This window comes from Lynx canadensis, chromosome B4, assembly GCF_007474595.2.
Source record: "Lynx canadensis isolate LIC74 chromosome B4, mLynCan4.pri.v2, whole genome shotgun sequence".
NCBI classification, from domain to species: Eukaryota; Metazoa; Chordata; class Mammalia; order Carnivora; family Felidae; genus Lynx; species Lynx canadensis.
Genome location: NC_044309.1, coordinates 49,145,031 through 49,165,386, shown reverse-complemented (window position 1 = coordinate 49,165,386; position 20,356 = coordinate 49,145,031). Strand labels below are relative to the sequence as shown.

Below are 20,356 nucleotides of genomic sequence, written 5' to 3'. Positions count from 1 at the left end.
CTAGCTGTCCTCTCGACACCCAGGTAGGGGAATCTGAAAATAACCAAGAACTTTAGTGCAGAACTCAAGTAGAAGTCATTAAATCACGATTCTATTAACGTTCCCAGGGCATCATCATGGGACCATCAGCAGAGCAGGTAAACATGAAAAAACTGCAAACTGCCTGAGGTGGGGGTGTTCTTGGCACCCTTCCTTTCCACTCCAACAAGGATTTACTGTGGGCCTATGGGGCATGGGTTCCTGGGCTTTCTTTCATTTCTCTCTTTTATGTTTATTTCATGTCCACCACTCTCTGTAATTTTTCGCCAAATACTGTGCCTCTCTATTGTCCTTACTTCCTCTCTGTTGTCCTTTGCTTGTCAATAAAAAAGTGTAGCTCAGCATATAAATCTCATTCAGGGACTCTAGACATACCTCTTGCCCCCAAAGATTAAACATAGCTTATATATAGTATCTTACGTACAGAACAATTGCAGGGTTGAGAACGGGATTGTGCAGTAACACCTGGAATCTAGAGTCAAGAGTCCAGAATTCTGCCACTTCCTCAATGTGTGGCCTTGGTCTAGTCACTTAACTCCTGGGCTTTAGGTTTTCAGTCACTGAAAGATGATAAGGTACCTTCCCTAGTTCCCTCTTAAGACAATTGTGAAAAGAATCTCTAAACTAGTGAGGTGCCTGGGTGGCTCAGTCGGTTGAGCATTCAACTTTGGCTCAGGTCATGATCTCACAGTTCATGAGTTCAAGCCCTGCATCAGGCTCACTGCTGTCAGCACAAAGCCTGCTTTGGATCCTCTGTCCCCCCTCTCTCTCTGTCCCTCCCATGCTTGTTCTCTCTCTCTCTCAAAAATAAATACACTTAGGGGCGCCTGGGTGGCGCAGTCGGTTAAGCGTCCGACTTCAGCCAGGTCACGATCTCGCGGTCCGTGAGTTCGAGCCCCGCGTCAGGCTCTGGGCTGATGGCTCAGAGCCTGGAGCCTGTTTCCGATTCTGTGTCTCCCTCTCTCTCTGCCCCTCCCCCGTTCATGCTCTGTCTCTCTCTGTCCCAAAAATAAATAAACGTTGAAAAATAAATACACTTAAAAAAAAAAAAAGAATCTGTAAACTAGCAACTTCACATGATTTATTAATCTTTAAATCATTTGCTCCTTCAACAAAATGTGTATCAAGTACCTACCTGGTGCAATATGCTGAGGGACCCATTCAAGGATTCCAATTGCCCAGCATTTAAGAGTTTGCTAATACTCCTGACACAGATATTAAAGAATAAATAACAAAGGTGAATGTGGTAGGGAGTAGACAAATGAGTAACAGAATCTCAGAGACATGAGCCAAATAGCTACAGGCCTCTATGTCATGTACCAGAATTTCACCAAGACATGAAAAAAAAGCCCCTTAATGTTTGTTTTAATGCAAAATATAGATTTATTTAAACACTGAGTTTTTATACATGTTGCTTACAAACATCTATTGATGCCCCCATGCCTGACAGCTGAACCTATTAACAAGCACTTCTGAGGCACTTACTATGCACTAGCTTCTGTGCCCAGGAATTTCCCTGGGCAAGCTAGGTCTGGAGAAGGCAGTTATAGGATTTTGGAATAAGGTGCGCTACATTTTTAAAAATCTCACACAGTAAAATTTTACACAGACTACTATACAGCACATAAAAAACTAAGCTTACAGGCTTTTTCTTTTTTTCCCTAGAAGCCCAGCCATGAAGAGGCAAAGAAATACTTCATCGTTAAATGTATTCTTCATTTCTTTAAAACAATACATGTATACCAAAATGGACCATCAGAAGTTCCTGAGCTTCTGGGAGGCCAGAAAACATGGTAGTTTCTCCCTCCTGCTGAGCTCTCTACTTTGCACTCACCAAAGTGCAAAGGGGATGCATGAATACTGAAGGTGGGTGGGTGGGTAGATTTGAGGGGGTAACCTTTTTGAAAGCTTTGCTCTAGGGGAGCTGAATTTAAATTTGCTCCCTGGGGGCACCTGGGTGGCTCTGTTAAGCGGAGTTAAGCTTAAGTTAAGGCTCAGTTAAGCGGCTGACAGTGTGGAGCCTACTTGGGATTCTCCTTCTCCCTTTTTCTCTGCCCCTCCCCCACTCTCTGCCTCCCTCTCTCTCCCTCCCCCCCCCACGCCCCCATCTGACTTTGGCTCAGGTCATGATCTCTGGGCTCCTGGGTTCCAGCCCCACACTGGGCTCTGTGCTGACAGCTCAGAGCCTGGACCCTGATTTGGATTCTGTGTCTTCCTCTCTCTCTGCCCCTCCCCTGCTCAAGCTCTGTCTCTCTCTCAAAAAAAAAAAAAAAAAAAAAAAGAAAAGAAAACATTAAAAAATTTATTAAAAAATAATAAAAAATGAAATGAAATGAAATTTTAAAAATATATGCTCCCTGAATGAGATGGCAAGTTAATTGGTTTTAACCCTATAAGTGGTTTAATATTCAGGGCTACTTTAAGGAACTGTAAATCAATTTATATTTTAAATCCAAATACACGTTTATATTCTTATGCCTTCCCCAGTGACTAACTTTCAATTGTAGCATACCTTTCATAAATTAAATGTTTTTCCTGTGAAAGGCAAGATCTTATTTAAAAAAAAAAAAAAAAAACAAAAAAAAACCAAACAAGAAAACCAGGCTGGATCACCACAGGAGTCTAGATGTGCCATCTGGATCGATACTCCTTGAGTATACAGAGATTTGCAGCCCAAGATGAAGGACTCAGTGTGACTTGTGACAGTCTTTAGAAAGCTCAATCCACACTGCCCTTTACTCTATTTGATTCTTATGTAAATTTTTAAAAACGGTTTTTAAAAAGTTTTATATGTTACTTTGCTACTAATCACAGCATTTTTTTCAGGGCTTTGATTTCCTTCAGTCATAACAAGTTTCCCACTGTCTATTTTCTCCCCTTCATTCTATTTTTTTAATGGCTTCCCTTCTATTTTCTTTTATTTCTCTGCTTCACCTTATTGTTTCTGATTTACTCTGATCTTATTGGGTTGAATTTCAAATATCCCCTCCCTTGGTTCCTACTTTTTTCGTTTTTGATTTCCTATACATTACAAAATTCCAGCCAAGTTCAAAACTCATTTTGCATTCCTTCACGGTCTGCTTTTTCTCGAGCCCCATATTTTTGTGTTAGTACTCTTCCCACAGATCTTCATCAGCAATTCAAACCTGATGACATTATGATTGCATCTTTAGTGCTTTTCTACTCCAACCTTATTTATCATGCCTGCATTATTTCCAAAGATAAGGTCTAGAATAACTTCAGAGCGGGGCTTGTTAGCTGTTGCATGTGTGTGAACAGTCCACCGCTACTGAAAGATAAAGCCACTTTTCTACACTCTGGCATTATTCTTAATGTGTACGTTTTCAGGGCTGAAATCCCTTAGCAGTAGATTGACCTGCTTTAGACTTCTCTTTTCTATAAGCATGTTTCCCTTTCTATCTTACTTCCTATCACTTTGTTCTTGGATTGTTTGATGAAAAACTATGGCTCTCGTTTCTCTTTTCTGATTATATTCCCTTCAAATTGTTTACTCCTACCTCTCCTCCTCCTTTATTTGTATCTCTCTCACCACATTTCCAGTAATGTCAAGGGAAGATCCATTTTCTTTGACCAAAAAGCCAAGGCAGGAAGTTTTTTTTAGTTCTTTCTTGGCCCTCAAGCTGCCTTAGAATCCTCACAAACCTTTTATAGGTCATACCACTGCTTAGATCATCTGAACAATACTCAAATACATAATCTCTTTGTCAAAGGTATAAATTATCTATCTTTTTGTTCAATTAGAACAAGATTTTGAGCTCAAAATAACATCTCCAAACTCTACAAGGTCGTGGCACGTATAGAAAGAGGAGCCTAAATCTTCAATTTCTATTTTGCATGTTCTTCCTTTTCCTTTTTTTTTTTTTTTAATGTTTATTTATTTATCTTTGAGAGAGAGAGAGAGACAGAGCATGAGTAGGGGAGGGGCAGAGACACACACACACAGAGTCCGAAGCAGGCTCCAGGCTCTGAGCGGTCAGCACAGAGCCCAATGTAGGGCTCGAACCCAGGAGCTGTGAGATCATGACCTGAGCCGAAGTCAGACAGACGCTTAACTAACTGAGCCACCCAGGCGCCCCTACTTTTCTTTACCTCTATCTTTCTTTCTCATCCATTCATTCGTGCATTTCAAAATTTTTTTTAGGCTCTCCTAGATGCCTGGAATGGTAGTAATCACAGAGGAATATAAATAAGTATGATACAGCCCCTGGCTCAGGGGGGTTCATAGTTTTGCAAAAAACTCAACAGGTGAAACAAGTGATGATGATACTGTATGACAAATGCTACTAGTATTTACAACTGTCCTAGGAGCACAATGGTATGAACAATTAAGTAATTCTGCCCCTAGAGGATCATGGAGAGATTTGACAAAGTATGGAAATTTTATTTAAATCTTTAAAAACACCTAAGGGAAGGAGAGAAAGCTGTAACAGACAGAGGAAATAATGTAACAAAGACAGAAGTATCTGGAATGTTTCCAAATATCAATAATGACCATACAGCATCAGCACAAAAAATCCTTTTTAACTGATGTTTTCATTTTTCCATGGAAAAGTACCTACCTCATAGAATTGGTGTGAAGGTTAAATGTAAATATACATAAAGCCCTTAAAATAGTACCTGTTACACAGTAAATGTTCAAGAAATGTCATCATCTATTATTGTTGTTGCATTGTAGATTATATTACATATATTTCATCTCTTTGAAAGGTTTTCTTTCTTTTTCCCCTGGTTCCTGGTTTGGTTCTGGATCATTGTGGCTGCTGAGGATTCGATCCCTAGTTAAATGACATTTTATTACGAATCACATCTGAGAGCTAAGGTGGCTGCTATAGTTTCCAGAGTAAAAGAATTAGGAAATACGACAAATGGCCATAGCTGAGAAATGTAGCATAAAAAAATTAACTGGACCACATCTAATGGTGATTCTCAACTAATCAGATTCTTTTCACACCTTTCTTTTTTAAGACAGAGCCAAAGTTGACAAAACAAGTTCCTATCTAACAGTCACTGAACAATCCTACAAACACATTAATAAGCTTTAAGATCAGTACAGAATGGAATCCAGCTCAATACATTATATCTCCTACAGCTACGCCAAATGGTTCTTAAAAAGTGGTAGTCTGAAGAATGCCTTGTGATAGTCTAGGGGAAAAAAATGCCATTATATTTCCTTCCTGACTGAGGTAGTATGGCATAGGAAGGTACGCTGGTATTTTTTAATAACCTGCAAAGTACTTACTTTATACTTTATAATGCAGCCATACACACTACTTAATTTGAATTAATAATCAGATTAATTTATTCACTTAAGGTTATAAACTGTGCAAAAAAAGAACAGGAGTCTGGGTCTTCTAACTCCCATGACCCATGGTGCCTTTCTCTAAAACATTTAAAAGACTCCTAAGCAAAATTAAACTAAAAGTAGGCTACTGAGCATTTAGTTGACCAAAAATGTGAACACTTTGGTTAACTAACTTTTTATTTACAATGATATGTGATACCAGACTTACACAGTTACGTATCTGTAGCCTAGTCTCCAGAGAATTCTGCAATAATCTAAATGGCTATCCATATTACAAGATAATTACTATGAATGTAAATGATAAAATACCTTTCCTTTTGAGATTTCCATGCTAAATTAACAAGAAAACAAAAGCCATGAAGAATTGCAAACACGACAGAATAGATGTTACCAGATTTACCTTCCTGCTATAAATGAACATATAGTGGAATAAAATATAAAAGGCAACTATTTTCAGGCACTGGAAAACTGGCAGCTCAAGATATAAACCCTGAGATAATCCAGACATACAAATTAGCTGATAAAGACTTGTAATCAACTATTAAAAAAATGTTCACAAGGACTTATAGGAAAACATGATCCCAATGAGTCAAAAAATGTTGAACATCAGCAGAGAAATGAAAATCCTAAAAAAGAATTAAATGGGATTTCTAAAACTAAAAATGTACAATAGCATGAATTTCACTGGATGGGCTTAAAAGCAAATTTGAGATAGAAAATAAAGGTCAATGAACTTGAAGTTCCATGTAAATTAGCCAATCAAAAGTACAGAGGGAGGAAAAAAGATTAAAATTAAAATTAAAATTAACAGGACCTCAATAACCTGTGGGATAAAATCTAACACTCATGTACTTAGAGTCCTAGAAAGGAAAGAGACAAATGGGTAGAAAATATATTTGAAAAAATAATTATAAAATGTCCAAAAACGGGTGGAAAACATCAACCTACAAATGCAAAAAGCTCAGCAAACTAAAAACATGATAAATACAAAGAAGACCACATTTAGGCACATCATGGTCAAATCAGTGAAAAACAGATAAAGAGAAAATATTGATTAACCGTAGCCAGAGTAAGATGAAACATTACTTACAGGAAAACAAGAAAAAATGGAATTCCAAGAAATGGAACGACATGTTTAAAGCACTGAAATAAAAGTAAAACTGTAACCTAGAACTCTATATTCAGCAAATGATCCTTGAAACTTGAGTGTGAAATGAAGACATTTTCAGCTGAACAAAACCTAAGAGAATTAGTCACTGGCCGGCTTACAGGAAGGAATAAAGACAGAAATGATATATGTGTGAGAAAATATAAAAGACTGGTTTTGCTTAGTTTTCTTTTGATTTAATTAAAAGCAAAGGACTGTTAAAACAAAAATTGCATCATTTTAAGGAGGCATTTATAAATAGGTGGATGAAGAAGAACACCAAAATAATTCAAAGGACTAATGAGGGTGTAAATGGGACTGTTATTAAGGTTCTTACATGAAGTATAAAGTAGAATATCAATTTTAAGTAAACTGTCGTTAAGGGATGCATATTGTAAGTGCTAGAGCAACTACTTGAAAAGTACTAAAAGGCTGTAGATAAAAAGCCAATAGAAAAAAATAAGATGAAATGCTATCAAATATTTCATGAACCCAAAAGGTAGCAGGAAAAAAAAATGGATCAGAACAAACAGGAAACTAATTGCAAGATGACAGACTTAAATCCTATCATGTCAAAAATTATGTGAAGTTAAAATGAGTAAAACACTCCAATTAAAAAGCACAGATTCTCAAAATGGATTAAAAAAAAAGACTGCCTATGAAAGAGAGTTTTAAATATATAAATATATATAAGACAGGACTAGTAGCAGAGATTAAGAGGGACATACCTTAATGAATGCACTAATTCAAAACCTCAACATAACAATCTTAAAAGCGTATATGCTTAATAACAAAGCTCCAAGATACATTTAGAAAAAGCTGACAAAACTAAAGAGATAAGTAGACAAATCCACAATCATATTTAGAGACTTTAACACCCTTATCTTGGTAATAAATAGAACAAGTAGACCAAAACAAAATAAAACAAAACCAGACCTGAAAAATACAATTAACTAACTTGACCAAGTTGATATTTACAGAACACTACCACTAATACCTGCAATATTATATATAATATATAATGTCATGTATATGACATTATTTTCAAGTGCACTTGAAGCATATGCTTAACTACACCATAAAATGGCCTATAAATTTCTTTAATTTCAAAAGACAAAAGATTCTTTCAGATTCTCTCAGAGCATAACATAATTTTAAGTTATAAGTCAATAACAGTAAGATATCTAGAAAAGCATAGAATACTTGGAGGTTAAACATTCTGTTGATTTCTCTCTTTATGTCCGTTAATATTTGCTTAATGTATTTAGGTGCTCCAGTGTAAACATTTATTCTAGATAACACTCCAATAACATTCTAAATAACAAGAGAAATCACAAGGAAAATTAGAATTATTTTTAGCTGAATGACAATGAAAAAAAAACAAAGCAAAAAGTTGGCTCTTTGAAAGATTAATAAAATTGGCAGACCCCCAGCAAGACTCTTTTCTAAGAAAGAAAGAAAGAAAGAAAGAAAGAAAGAAAGAAAGAAAGGGAAAAGAACAACAGGAAAGAAAACAAAATTGACAACACCAGCAGTAAAAAATGAGGTATAACTACAGACCCTATAGACATAGGGATATTATATACTTGATGTCAGTAAATTTGGCAACTCACTTTATTTATACAATGGAATACCCCTAAGCAAACTCCTTACACACAGAACAACATGGATAGATCTCACAGCTATTATCTTGGGGATGGAGGGATAAAAAGCACAAAAGAGTGTATACTGTAGAACTATATGATGTTCTTAAACTGGCAAAGCCAATCTATGATGATAAAATCAGAGCACTGATAGCAGCTGGGACAGAAGGTAAAAAGGCTGGAATCTGAAAGCAAAGGGGCACAGAGAATATTTCTGAGATGATGGAAAATACAGATTGTAAAAAGTCATCATATCATACACTTAAGAACTCAACGTGCATAAATTTACCTCAATGAAGTTGATTTTTAAGGAAAAAATAAATAAAAAATACCAAAGAAGTAGAGCTGTAACTTATATAAATGTAAATTTAGTCCAAATTTTTTAACAATTCTTCAAAACATACTTTCTATCATATACCTTCTTAAGACACTAGGAACCATAAACTATGGGCCAGGAAGTATGCTGGATGCTTTCACTTGCTATTACCTTGCAAAGGTCCTAAATGGTACCTTGAGAGACAGCAGTGTTACAGCTGATAAAGCAGTAACCCTGGAGCCAGAAGACCTGGGTTCAAATAATAACTATATGTTATCTGTTAGACAGATATATGACCTAAAATATATATAATATGTGACCTAAAACAAGTTACTTTTTAAGTTTCTTCATTACCACAGGGTTGATGTGAAGATGAGGGAATATTATTTTAAAGTATCTGGTAAAGCACAACACAAATACAAGTCTTATTACCAACAGTAAGTGCTCAACAGACACCGATTAAAAGAAGAAATGAAAGAGATAAATAACAATGTGGGCAGGGATATAAGCAGACAGGAAAAGACAGGTGAGAGCATGTTCCTACTCACACTTTTTTCTGTGGATGGGTAGGGTGGAGAGTAGAAGAGTGGCTTTCAGACATGTTCCCATCGTGAGCAGCACTGAGTAGGGTAGGGTTGGAATGAATGAATGAATGAATACACTTTTGTTGTGACCTGGATCACAGCATTCTAGGCTAGCAATCCATTGTCTTGGCAGGGAGCATGAGTCACTGGTCTACCTAGGACTCCAAGGGGCTTCATCCAGGATCATAAGGGTTGCAGTGACTCATCTTATTGTGGACCTCTGAAATGCCAGTATAACAGATAAAGTGTTCCAATCCTCCTTATCCTTAGATTTTCATTTTGCTCTAAATGAGACAACCAGAGCAGACATCATACAAAAAGACTGGCAATGAGCAGAGCAACAGCTTCACGAATACCTAGCTGGCTGATTTTCAGTAGAGTTCCAAGGAACAATGCTAGGTCTGACAGTACTCAAAAAGTACCCGAGTATAAAAATCTAGAGGGTGACTACAAAAGAGGCCCAGATTGAAAACCTGAGAAGTCACGTATCTTCACCCAAACATGGAGCCACTGGTAAGGCACTTAGAAATTCAATACTGTACTCAATTAGGATATGTCATCTGACTGAGGTTTCAATGGAATGTTATGGGGGCAAACAGAGGAGATAATGAACCAAGTGGTAGGGGAGGAAGCAGTATTAGGGGAACACTCTTGAAAAAAAGTGACACCTCTGCTGAATCCAAAGATGTTAAGGAATTACTTGGGCAAAAGGCATTCTGGGCAGGAGGCACAGCACGTATAAAGACTTGAAAGGTCTGGATGGTGCCATCTGCAGGGCACAAGGAATTGCATACAGCTGGAGAATATGTTATGAAGGGAAAATGAGGAGACTATAGAGGCACAGGCAGGGTCTTAAGAAGGACCTTTTCGGGGCGCCTGGGTGGTGCAGTCGGTTAAGCGTCCGACTTCAGCCGGGTCACGATCTCGCGGTCCGTGAGTTCGAGACCCGCGTCGGGCTCTGGGCTGACGGCTCGGAGCCTGGAGCCTGTTTCCGATTCTGTGTCTCCCTCTCTCTCTGCCCCTCCCCCGTTCATGCTCTGTCTCTTTCTGTCCCAAAAATAAATAAACGTTGAAAAAAAAAATTTAAAAAAAAAAAAAAAAAGAAGGACCTTTTCTTAAAAGCAGCCTGAAGGAATTTATATTTTACCTTGAAGATGAAGGGAAGCCACTGAAGGATTTCTTTTTTCAAGTGAGCAGGCCAGGTGCCCCTGGTGGTGACCCTGGCCCTCAGAAAGTGATGTGAGAGTGGAGGGGGGCAGTGTAGAATACAGTGTCTAGTGAAGGTCTGGTGTGTGTGTTGTTTCTCATTTGTATAAGTGAACTACATTTCCTTCACATCTTGCTGAAGAGAAGGCTGCTCCCTCCATCACCTCTTCTCCTCATATACCCTACACCTTCACATTGTCTTATGTTGTAAAAGAATCATTTGGTGGCAAGATTACATTAAACCCACTGGATTCTCAGGTGCCCTGCTGGCAAATATTAGCTCAAGTCTACAGGTGCACAAGTATCTTTCTTTGTCTCCGATAGGGTTCGGAGACAGCGTAAGCCACGGAAGGATTTTAAGCAGGCAATACCAAAATCGAATTAACATTTTTAAGAGATCATTCTGGCAACAGTGTGGAACACAGATTGGAAGGGGACAAACGCGGAGACAAGGGCAAGTATTTAGGAGACTGGAGTGATCCATGTGGGGGATGGCAATGGCTGAAGACAGCAGAACGCAGGATGGAGTGAAGATGTATTAGACATGGTGAAGAGGCAGAGTTCTCAAGACTTGTCCACTGGTTTATGTGAAGATGAGGAAAAGAAGGAATCAAGCTGGACTCCCAGGATTCAAGCTTGGATGTACGAATGGACAGGCCTGCTGTTCATGGAGATGAAGAATAAGCTCAACCTGCGCTTGAAAGTATAAAAAGCAATGATACTGCACTACATTTAAAAAGAAAAATTAACGCAAACAAAAGCACATGCTGCCTTAGACAGTATAGATATACATCTCTGGGAAAAATCAAACACTTAAATTCACAGAGAGGAATAAGTCAGAGTTAAAGAAATTCCTGTCTAACATATGTTGATGAATGAATAATCAAAGAATAACAAGAAGGCAATTCACTAACAAGAGAGCCATCTACTGCCTTCCAAGGATAGTGCAGCGATAAAATGCCACAAAAAAATGTGGAAGAAAGCCAAGTTTGTGACCACTTCACACTGTACATGTATTCACAAAATATCTGACCCCTCCCACAAAAATTTCCAAGCAGTTAGCACTTTTTAGCTAACAGCCAAATCTTTTCACTTACTTATTTCTCCTAAAAACATCAATTCAACATATATCATCCTTTGAATATAGAACACTTACCTGCCATCATTGCTATCATACTGGCTTTATAGACATTAGTAAGAGATCCAAGTTCTCCTGTTGCTAAGATGGTTTTGAGATGAGCCTCCCCACAGGCCTTGCGAAACTGACGAATCTCATCATACAGGGCTGGGGAAGGAAATAATTGAGGCAGTTACAAAGCAGGCAAGTGATAACATAACTTGGCAGCCATTTGGAGCTGGTAGAACCCATCTCAGATTTAGGAAACATAAAACATTTGTCACTTACTAAAAATCACCCCAATTTAATATCGCCTAGAGCATTCTGTTGCCATTCACATCCTGTTACAAGAAATGCTTAGTTTGCTACCATGAAACTTTCTAAGCCCCTGCCAGAGGTCCAGAACCATGCCGCTTTTTAAATTATCATTATAATGACATGCAAATTACAAATAATTTCTACCTCTCCCATATGTTGGTTACTTACAAGAAAAAAAGACATTTATCCACCATACATATGGGGGTGTACCGCTCTGCAAACTGAGGAAACCTCAGGTCCTTATTAATTCTTCCATTCACACATAATAAGTTCTCCTGTTAGAATATAAAGCAGGCCTTTCCTGAGAGCTCTGCTAATGACAATGAAGACATAACAGCTTTCCCCACTCGCTGCCAGGACATGTATCTATATATCTGACTAAAAAGCACTGAGCCTAGCCAGGTATGCTGGATGTATGTGCACAGAGCCAGTTGTAGAGGGGCTCCTAGGTGCAGCCTTGAATCTATTAACCCCAGTACCACATCTGGCTTTTGAGGGCTCCACTTGATACCCTGAAAGCAGATTTTTGAAAAACATACATGTAAAAAAAAAAAACTATCCTCATAACAAAAAGAAAATCAAGGGGGAGAACATTTCATATTCAAAAAGAATTGACAGAATTTTAGTAAACAAAATCAGTATAATGAGTATTAAATTTTTGAAAAATTATTTAACATCATCTTCTGGCATGACACCAGTGGGTTTTGGCTCTTATCCTGTATCACGTTGGCTGCATTCATTCCTTGAACTTGGGCTATTACTACACGATCAGGACTACCAGCGCTTTTTTTGTTCCTCTGCGTGTGTGTGTTTCATAGGAAGTAGTTCTACGAGCGCACAGACTACACTGAGCAGGAAAGAAAAATTCGTACTAAGGTTAGGGTTAGGGGAAGTGGTTTTTAATGTGGAGATGAGACTTCCGTAATTCACTGGTTTACTAAAGTACATGTAAAAGACTAAAAATTGGTCACAAGTCACCAAACTCAGTCAAAATCGTGAAAGTTATAACACAATGAAGAAAACTTGCCTTCCCGATCCTAGAAAATCTGAACTGAACTTGAAGCTCCAAGTGAAAAGTGAACACAAATAAAAGCAAAAATTCCATTACAGGATGCTTGGTAAATGTTAGAGTTTGACCCCGTCAAAAGATGGCACCCACAGAAGGTTTTTCAAGAAAGGGCTAAATACTTTCACAAATCCCTAATAATCAGTGGTTTTGAGCATTAGAGACGATCTGAGATGACACACCGCCTACCTCACCCTGCCCATCCTACCCAAATTGTGAGAAATCATCTCTCCCACACATCCCATATGACAACATGTGTGAGAATGGCATAGACAACAACGACTACGTGGCAATAACAATTTATATTCTTTTAACTCAGGGAATGAATCTTGGATGGAATGACATTTCCTGAGTTACTGAATCTGAAAACAGGAAGTTGTTCTCTAAGAACTACTGACAAGGAAATCTCTTGATCTAAAAATTCAAGAATGCTACCCCAGAGTTAACTTGCGATTTAATTAATGACTTTTCTTCCACAGTGCAGTGTTGCCATCAAAAGCAGGCTGGAGAGCCAGACAAATGTGGATTTAAAACCCAATTGCATCTCTTCTTGCGTGACCTTGGGCAAGTAATTCTCAGCCTCGGTTCCATCCTTGAAGTGTCAATAATAATACTTACATTATAGGGTTATTATGAGGAATAAAAGGGAAGATATATACAAAGTACTCTGCACATTGTCTGGCTGATTGTAAGCACTCAAAAAGTGTAACCATTATTCTTAAGCTCAGAAACCTAGTGAAATGAGTTTTAATTAAGTGTTGTGTGATAAAAGCCAAATCTTATTCATGGCCTGACCCAACTCCTTGTACTGCACCAAAATCTTGTTATATGGATTAGTGCTTAAAATCAGTGAGTCATCAGATAAGGCTTGAAATGTTTTATTACAACATTTGTTAAAGTAAAGTTTGATCTGTACAACAAAATTCTTAAAACGTTGATCCCAATCATATTTAAGAACAAAACTATCAGCCTTTTTCTAAAGAGTATTACCTTTTGATATCCAGTCCATTTCTTTACCTACAGTTAAAATTAATCAGAAAAAAAAAAAAAAAAAACCCATGTACTTTACGACTCAATTATCAGCCACCTGGAAGTTATTATGCCCTGTAATCCATGATCCAAACAGAATGAACCCAAAATAGTCATCAGCACATAACTGGATTTAAACAAATAAGTAACCAGTGCTTTCTCATTCTTTAACCACCAACTCCTCACATCATTTAACTGACCTATCTCACCACATAACAGGGTCAAGTTTTTCTGAGAAAGTATCTTAATCTTTAGAGTTCAACTACTGAAGTTGTTTGTCATTTTTTTCTTGTTACTATTCTGCCCAGAGTAATTCAATCAAAAAGCACACTGGACCTGTCCTTTGGAAAATGTGGCCTGGACTCCGAACAAGCAAATGCTTCTATCTGGGCCTCTGAATCTTACTGAGTTACGCAAAGATGACAGAGCATTCAAGGTGTTCATTAGTATTCCTACTGCGACATCCTCAATGGCAGCAGATCCGAGAGTCCCGTGGCCCTGTGGCCCCGTGGCCCCGTGCCAGCAGCACGGTACCTGTGCTGGCCAGTGACGGCAGCATCAGAAGTGGCCCCGTAACCACACTTCCCACGGCACATCCAGCTGTATTCTCTGCTCCCCAGTCTTTCATGGACCTGCCTGTTTTCCAAGCCTGGTTCCCCAGGCTTCTTACCGACTCAGTGAGCTATTCCATGTCCTCCTAACAGATGCCTTTTCAGTTTAACCTAATCTGAACTGGTTTCATTAGTTTCCAACTCATAATTCTAGTATAACAAGTATTTACTGAGAAATCTGGTATGGTGTGGGACAATAGCATTGGTGCCACACTGCCTGGGGTTCATATTCTAGCTTCAACACGAATTTGTTGTGTGATTTGGGCGATTAACTCTTAAACTCTCAGTTTCCTCTTCTATAAAATGAGGATAATTGAGGTATGCACACCTCATGGAGTTATTTCAAGTATCAAATAGACTAATATGTATAAAGTGCTAAGGATGGTGTCTGGGACATGTATTAATGCTCAAAAACTGTCAGCTACTTGTTTCCCTGTTGCTGGCACTGGTGGTGGTGCTGTTGCTGTCGTTGCTGAGTGCTTATCAGGTTCAGACATATAGCAACTTATAAAAGCAGAGGACACCATGATCTATGTTTCTTAAAGAACATAAACACAACCTCTTTGGGGCCTAGAAAGCAGACTGGTGGGGAAATGTTTATTACATCACGAACGTTTTTTTTTTACTTGGAGCCCATGCTCCCAGACTCCTGGGATAAGAGTTCTATTACTTGCTGGTTACGTAAATTTACAGGAATCATTCCATTTTCCTAAGCTTGATCACTTAGGGAGCTTCAGTTTGCTCCCATATTTTTGTGAAGATGAGATAAAACAGTATATATGTTTAGAATGGAACAAGGCAATTAGTAGGCGTTTAATCATCCAATACTAGATTTCCATATTTTTTCTTATATACTTCCAGAAATGCAAAAGTAACTTTGAAAAACAAAACAAAGTAAGCACTGTCTTAGTAGTTATAGAATTTACAAATTTAACATATAAGGAAAACAGACCACTTCACTCCAACACAAACGACAGAAGCCACAAATAAGCATTATTAGTGTCCAGGTGTTCTAAGCACCTTGGCATCACAGTGATAGATGACATATGAAAATCAGAGTAACATGATGGAGGGGCCTCTGAGTGGCTCAGTTGGTTAAGTGCCCAACTTCGGCTCAGGTCAGGATCTCGCAGCTCATGGGTTCGAGCCCCGTGTCGGGCTCTGTGCTGACAGCCCAGAGCCTGGAGCCTGCTTTGGATTCTGTGTCTCCCCCTCTCTCTGCCTCTCCCCCACTTGTGCTCCGTCTCTGTCTCTCTCAAAAATAAATAAACATTTAAAAAAATTTTTTCTTTAAAGTAACGTGATGGCTGAAGTGTAACTGTAAATCCCAAATCATAATGTCGTTCAACATACTCAACGGTCACTTACCTTTCAGTATAAATGAGCAAAACAATGGAAAAACTAATGGGTGGATTTTCCTCCACATTAGCGGGAAAGGACAGCAGGATGTGGATTTATATGATTGCTAGTGGAATACACATGTGGAGGAAGAAATCACAGTGGAATTAACAAGTTCAATAGATCCTCTTTCCAAAAAAAACTCTTCAGGAGGAGTAGCTACTCAAAAGAATGAGAAACCCCATCAGTTTTCAAAGCATCTTCCTGCAAAAATGCTCAGTGTTTTCTACACATCATTTAAACATCCCTGTGGGGTAGCTGGTAGTTAGCTTCACATTTCATATACAAAAAGTGAAATGTAGAGAGATGAATGAGTTGCCTAAAATTTCCTCACACTTTGCTGCCTTTATCCCCCCACATGCATACACACAGGCAGCTACATGCATGCTGTCCTTACAATATGTTCTCAAGGACATGAACTGAAGAACTTAGCACAATATAGTAATCAAAACCTAGAACCTAAAGGGATGTCAACTCTCATTTAGTTCAAATTACTAACATTATAGATGAACATTATAAACCCAGAAGCTGACTTTCATTTTTCTAGGGAAAACAAAGTTGAGGAAACTGAAAAGTTCTAAGATAATTCAGAAACATAAAACAGTTAATTCTGTATGATTTAATATGCTAAAAAGACCTATAACTTGCTCTATAAGCCTTCTGGTTAAGATCAGAACAGCACATTCTGACATTATGTCGTAGAGAAGTTCACGTGTCTGAATCCGGACTTTTCCGCACTTGCTTGCCCACTGATTAGCCATGTCACTTGGGAAAGTTACGAAACCTCTCCAAGCATCATGTTTCTATTCAAGATTGGATAGAAGATCTTTACTTTGAGAGCTCAAACACATCTTAAATCCTAGAAAGAAATGTAAAAAAAATTATTTAAATAATCATGAAGATAATACATTATTTTTCTCTTGGTTCCACCTTTAATAATAAGCAGATATAAAAATGAAGACAAACTTTAATTTGCTCTAAAATGTTACACTGTTGTAATTACAACAGCTTCTTGCTATTGGTTTAGAAAGATGATTTGGATCTCTACTTTGTGGGAGCTCTCGGCCAGAGAGAGATGGGGAGCAGAGTAGTCTCATTTGGTCACTACCATGAAGGGTGGGGGAAACTTGAGCCTGGCACATCACTGGGGCCTTGAGAAACTCCAGGTTAACATGCTGCCAGATCAGGGTTGGGGGGTGGACATCCTCATCAGTGAGGACTGGGAATTCTGGAGGACTTGGTGAGCTCAACCACCCTGGGTGCACAGTATTAGACGAGGGAGACAGCCTATGTGGTCAAGAGACTGTTCCACACATGGAAATTGATCAACTAAATAAATATACTGAGGATAATGGGAACAAGATTTCTCATGACAAGAAAGAGGGACACAAATATAGAAAGGGGAGTGGGCAAGAATAGCCATTTGATGTTGGCTTGTGAGGAAATCATCAGTGTGAACTCATAGTTTCTGATACAGATAGATTATAGATAGATGGACAGACAGATATAAATGCACGTGTATTTATATGTGCACATTGTGTATATGTGAAAATTCATGCATTTCCTACATCTGTCCACTGAGAAGACCTAGAAACAACAGCCTTACAGCAGTGAGCACACCTAGCACCCAGATCTTGATTTCTAAAAATCAATCTTCACTAAAAGAAAGTAGACCTCCTTGGAAAAATGGCCGATTCCAGGACTAGCGCAGAAAAAAAGTTAAAGATAAGCCTGAAATATCCATGATAAGAATTCAAGGAACTTCTTGAACATGTCAAAGAATAATATGAACATGTCAAAAGGACAGAAGAACAATCCAACACAGCGCCTACTGGCCAAATCTGGGATAATCTGAATATCAATAATAAATAATGACAGTAATGGATTATAACCAATTGAGTCCAATAGGACTCCATGAGCTCTTATAAACAGAAAGGAAAAAAAAAAAGTAGGAGAGGAGAAGGTAATGCTAACTAGTAAGTATAGAAGAAATGATGGAACTAGAAAACCACCATTTGACAAATATCAGAGTAATAACTGAAGAATTATGAATGAATGCTAAAACTACCGAATAAAGTTAGATGAGGAACAGGATATTAATACAATCTCAAAATATCTCCATTCATTTCTGTATTAATTACTTGTTAAAACACAAAATACTGGGGCACCTGGGTGGCTCGGTCAGTTAAGTGTCCAACTCTTGGTTTGAGCTCATAGTCCATGAGATCAAGCCCTGCATCAGCCTCTGCGCTGACAGCATGGAGCCTGCTTGGGATCCTCTCTCTCCCTTGCTCTCTGCCCCTCCCTGTGCTTGCACGCACTCTCTTCTCTCTCTCTCTCTCTTTCTCAAATACATAAACTTTAACAAAAAACACAAAATACTTATTAATTTTATAATGGAGAAACTTGCCAGAAAGCATCTTAGCCAATTAAAACTTAACATCCTCAATAATGGGACAAATGCACATCTTAGGACTCCCGACATAATGCACTGAGAAGAACTGAGCAAAACTTCTGTGGTATTTCTCCCCAAAATATATAACTTGAATCTAATCATGAGAAAAACATCAAATAAACCCAACTGAAGCACATTTTGCAAAATAACAGGCACCTATTCTTCACACTCAAGGAAAGATTGAGGACTGTTCCAGAGTGAAGAAGACTAGACAGACATGTAACCATTGATCCCAAAACTAATAAAGACCATTTTTGAGACAATCTGCAAAATTTGAACAAAGCCTATGGATTTAATGGTAGTATGCTATCAGTGTTAATTTCCTGATTTTGATGGTATACTGTGGCTTGGTACAAGTGTTCTTGTTTTTAGAAAATATACACTGAAATATTCATGACTAATGGACCAACGGGTCTGCAACTTAATCTCAAAAAATTGAAATAATTACACATATATAATTTTATAAACACACACACGTACACACACAAAGATAATGAGAAGACAAAAGGCAAATGGGGCAAAATTTAATAACTGTGGAATCTCAGTGAAGAGTAAATAGTTCTGTGTACGATTTTTGCAACTTTTCTGTAAGTTTAAAATTACTCAAAAATAAAAGTTAAAAAGATATATTTCATATACTATTGTGACTTATTTAGCATCTAGATATTTTTTCTTACGGAAGGGCTTTCAAGATTATCAACTATTCTATTTTTTAAACAAAAAATATTTGATTATATATGGTACATATTGCCTGCTTTTTCCCCTTGAAATATCATAGACATCTTTCCATATTAATAAATATAGGTTTGTAGCCCAGTTTTTAATGGCTACACAATCTTCCCCTGCATGGTGATAAATAATTTATACAATCATTTTTCTGTTATTGGATACTTAAGGTTTCAGATTTTTTGCTATTAGGAACAATACTTCAGTAAACGTCCTTATGGTTACATCTTTGCATACATCATGACCTTATTCCCTAGAGCTTTCATTAATTTTTTTTCTGCTCACCTACTCACATGTAATCCATGTTCACTGTTAAAAAATTCAAACAGTACGGAAACTAAAACTTCTCCATTTAAAAAAAAAAGAAAGAATAATTCTTGCATGTAACAGAAAAATAATAATCTGGAAGACTATTATAAAAGATGACTGACAAATGAAAATGGAATTCAAACACCACGACTGCAAATTAGTCAGAATAATGCAAAATATAACAAAACACATACACCAGAGAAGTGGCTGGCATAGTGATGTCACATTAAAAACCTGATAATAAATGTTTTGACTTATAATGAGGTTTTCAGGAGTAGCAAAAGTGGGTGTACTAGAAACCCAGGATATATTACATTGTAGATGCGTAATCAATATAGTAGCAAAACCAGCGGAGGAGTTGTCTCCTGTCTGTCCCCCCACATCCCTCCCACCACTGCCACACTGAGGAGGAGAAATGGAGGTCGTAACCTGACCTTCTGCTCATCATTCCCAGCTGAAAAACAAGTGAGGCTGTGTTGATGGAGTGTGTTCACCGACAGGAGTCAGAGAACTTAGCCACACTGGGAAAGGCCTGTGTGATGAGAATGTAGATCCAAGGAGCAGAGGGGGTCACACTGCATCTGTTTCAAGCAGCATCCAAAAACGGTTGACAACTGGCTCTCCCTTCTGCCTCCCTGTGTCAGCAGGAACTTGCATCTACAGTATTTTACTTTTCTCTATTCAAAAGTATCTTGTTTCTCTCCAGGTTCCACCCGTAAGGGAAGTATATTCTTAATCTTGGGGCACCTGGAAATCCATAAAGTTTTCTGGGAAAGCACTGCTATAGACAAAGAAAACTGTGTTAGTAAAGCTTTTGTGAATAGAAATTATGGTTTAAGTAAAAACCCAAGTGTTTAAAGCCTATGCTTCCTATCTAAAAGTCATAAAGTAGTTTCCTTTTATATTTCATGCTACTCAAAGGCACTTAAAAAATAATTGTTAACGAATCATATCTAAGCAATTATTTTTTGAGTACCAGAAAAGATGTTCAACACTGCACATGAATGGCCTGAAAATATCTCTTAAGATAATTATATGTATAGTAAAACACTTAATATAAAGTGTACAG

General features: G+C 37.9%; 1 protein-coding gene across 4 annotated transcripts in view; it reads right to left on the bottom strand.

Annotated features, from left to right (window-relative positions):
- The window catches only part of DERA (deoxyribose-phosphate aldolase), a 120,174-nt gene that overhangs the window by 36,101 nt on the left and 63,717 nt on the right, over positions 1 to 20,356 (bottom strand). For all 4 annotated transcript variants that reach the window (XM_030321826.1, XM_030321828.1, XM_030321829.1 and 1 more), the window contains one exon: positions 11,415 to 11,543. In XM_030321826.1, the coding sequence (XP_030177686.1) occupies positions 11,415 to 11,543 (129 nt within the window). The remainder of the gene's footprint in view (positions 1 to 11,414; positions 11,544 to 20,356) is intronic.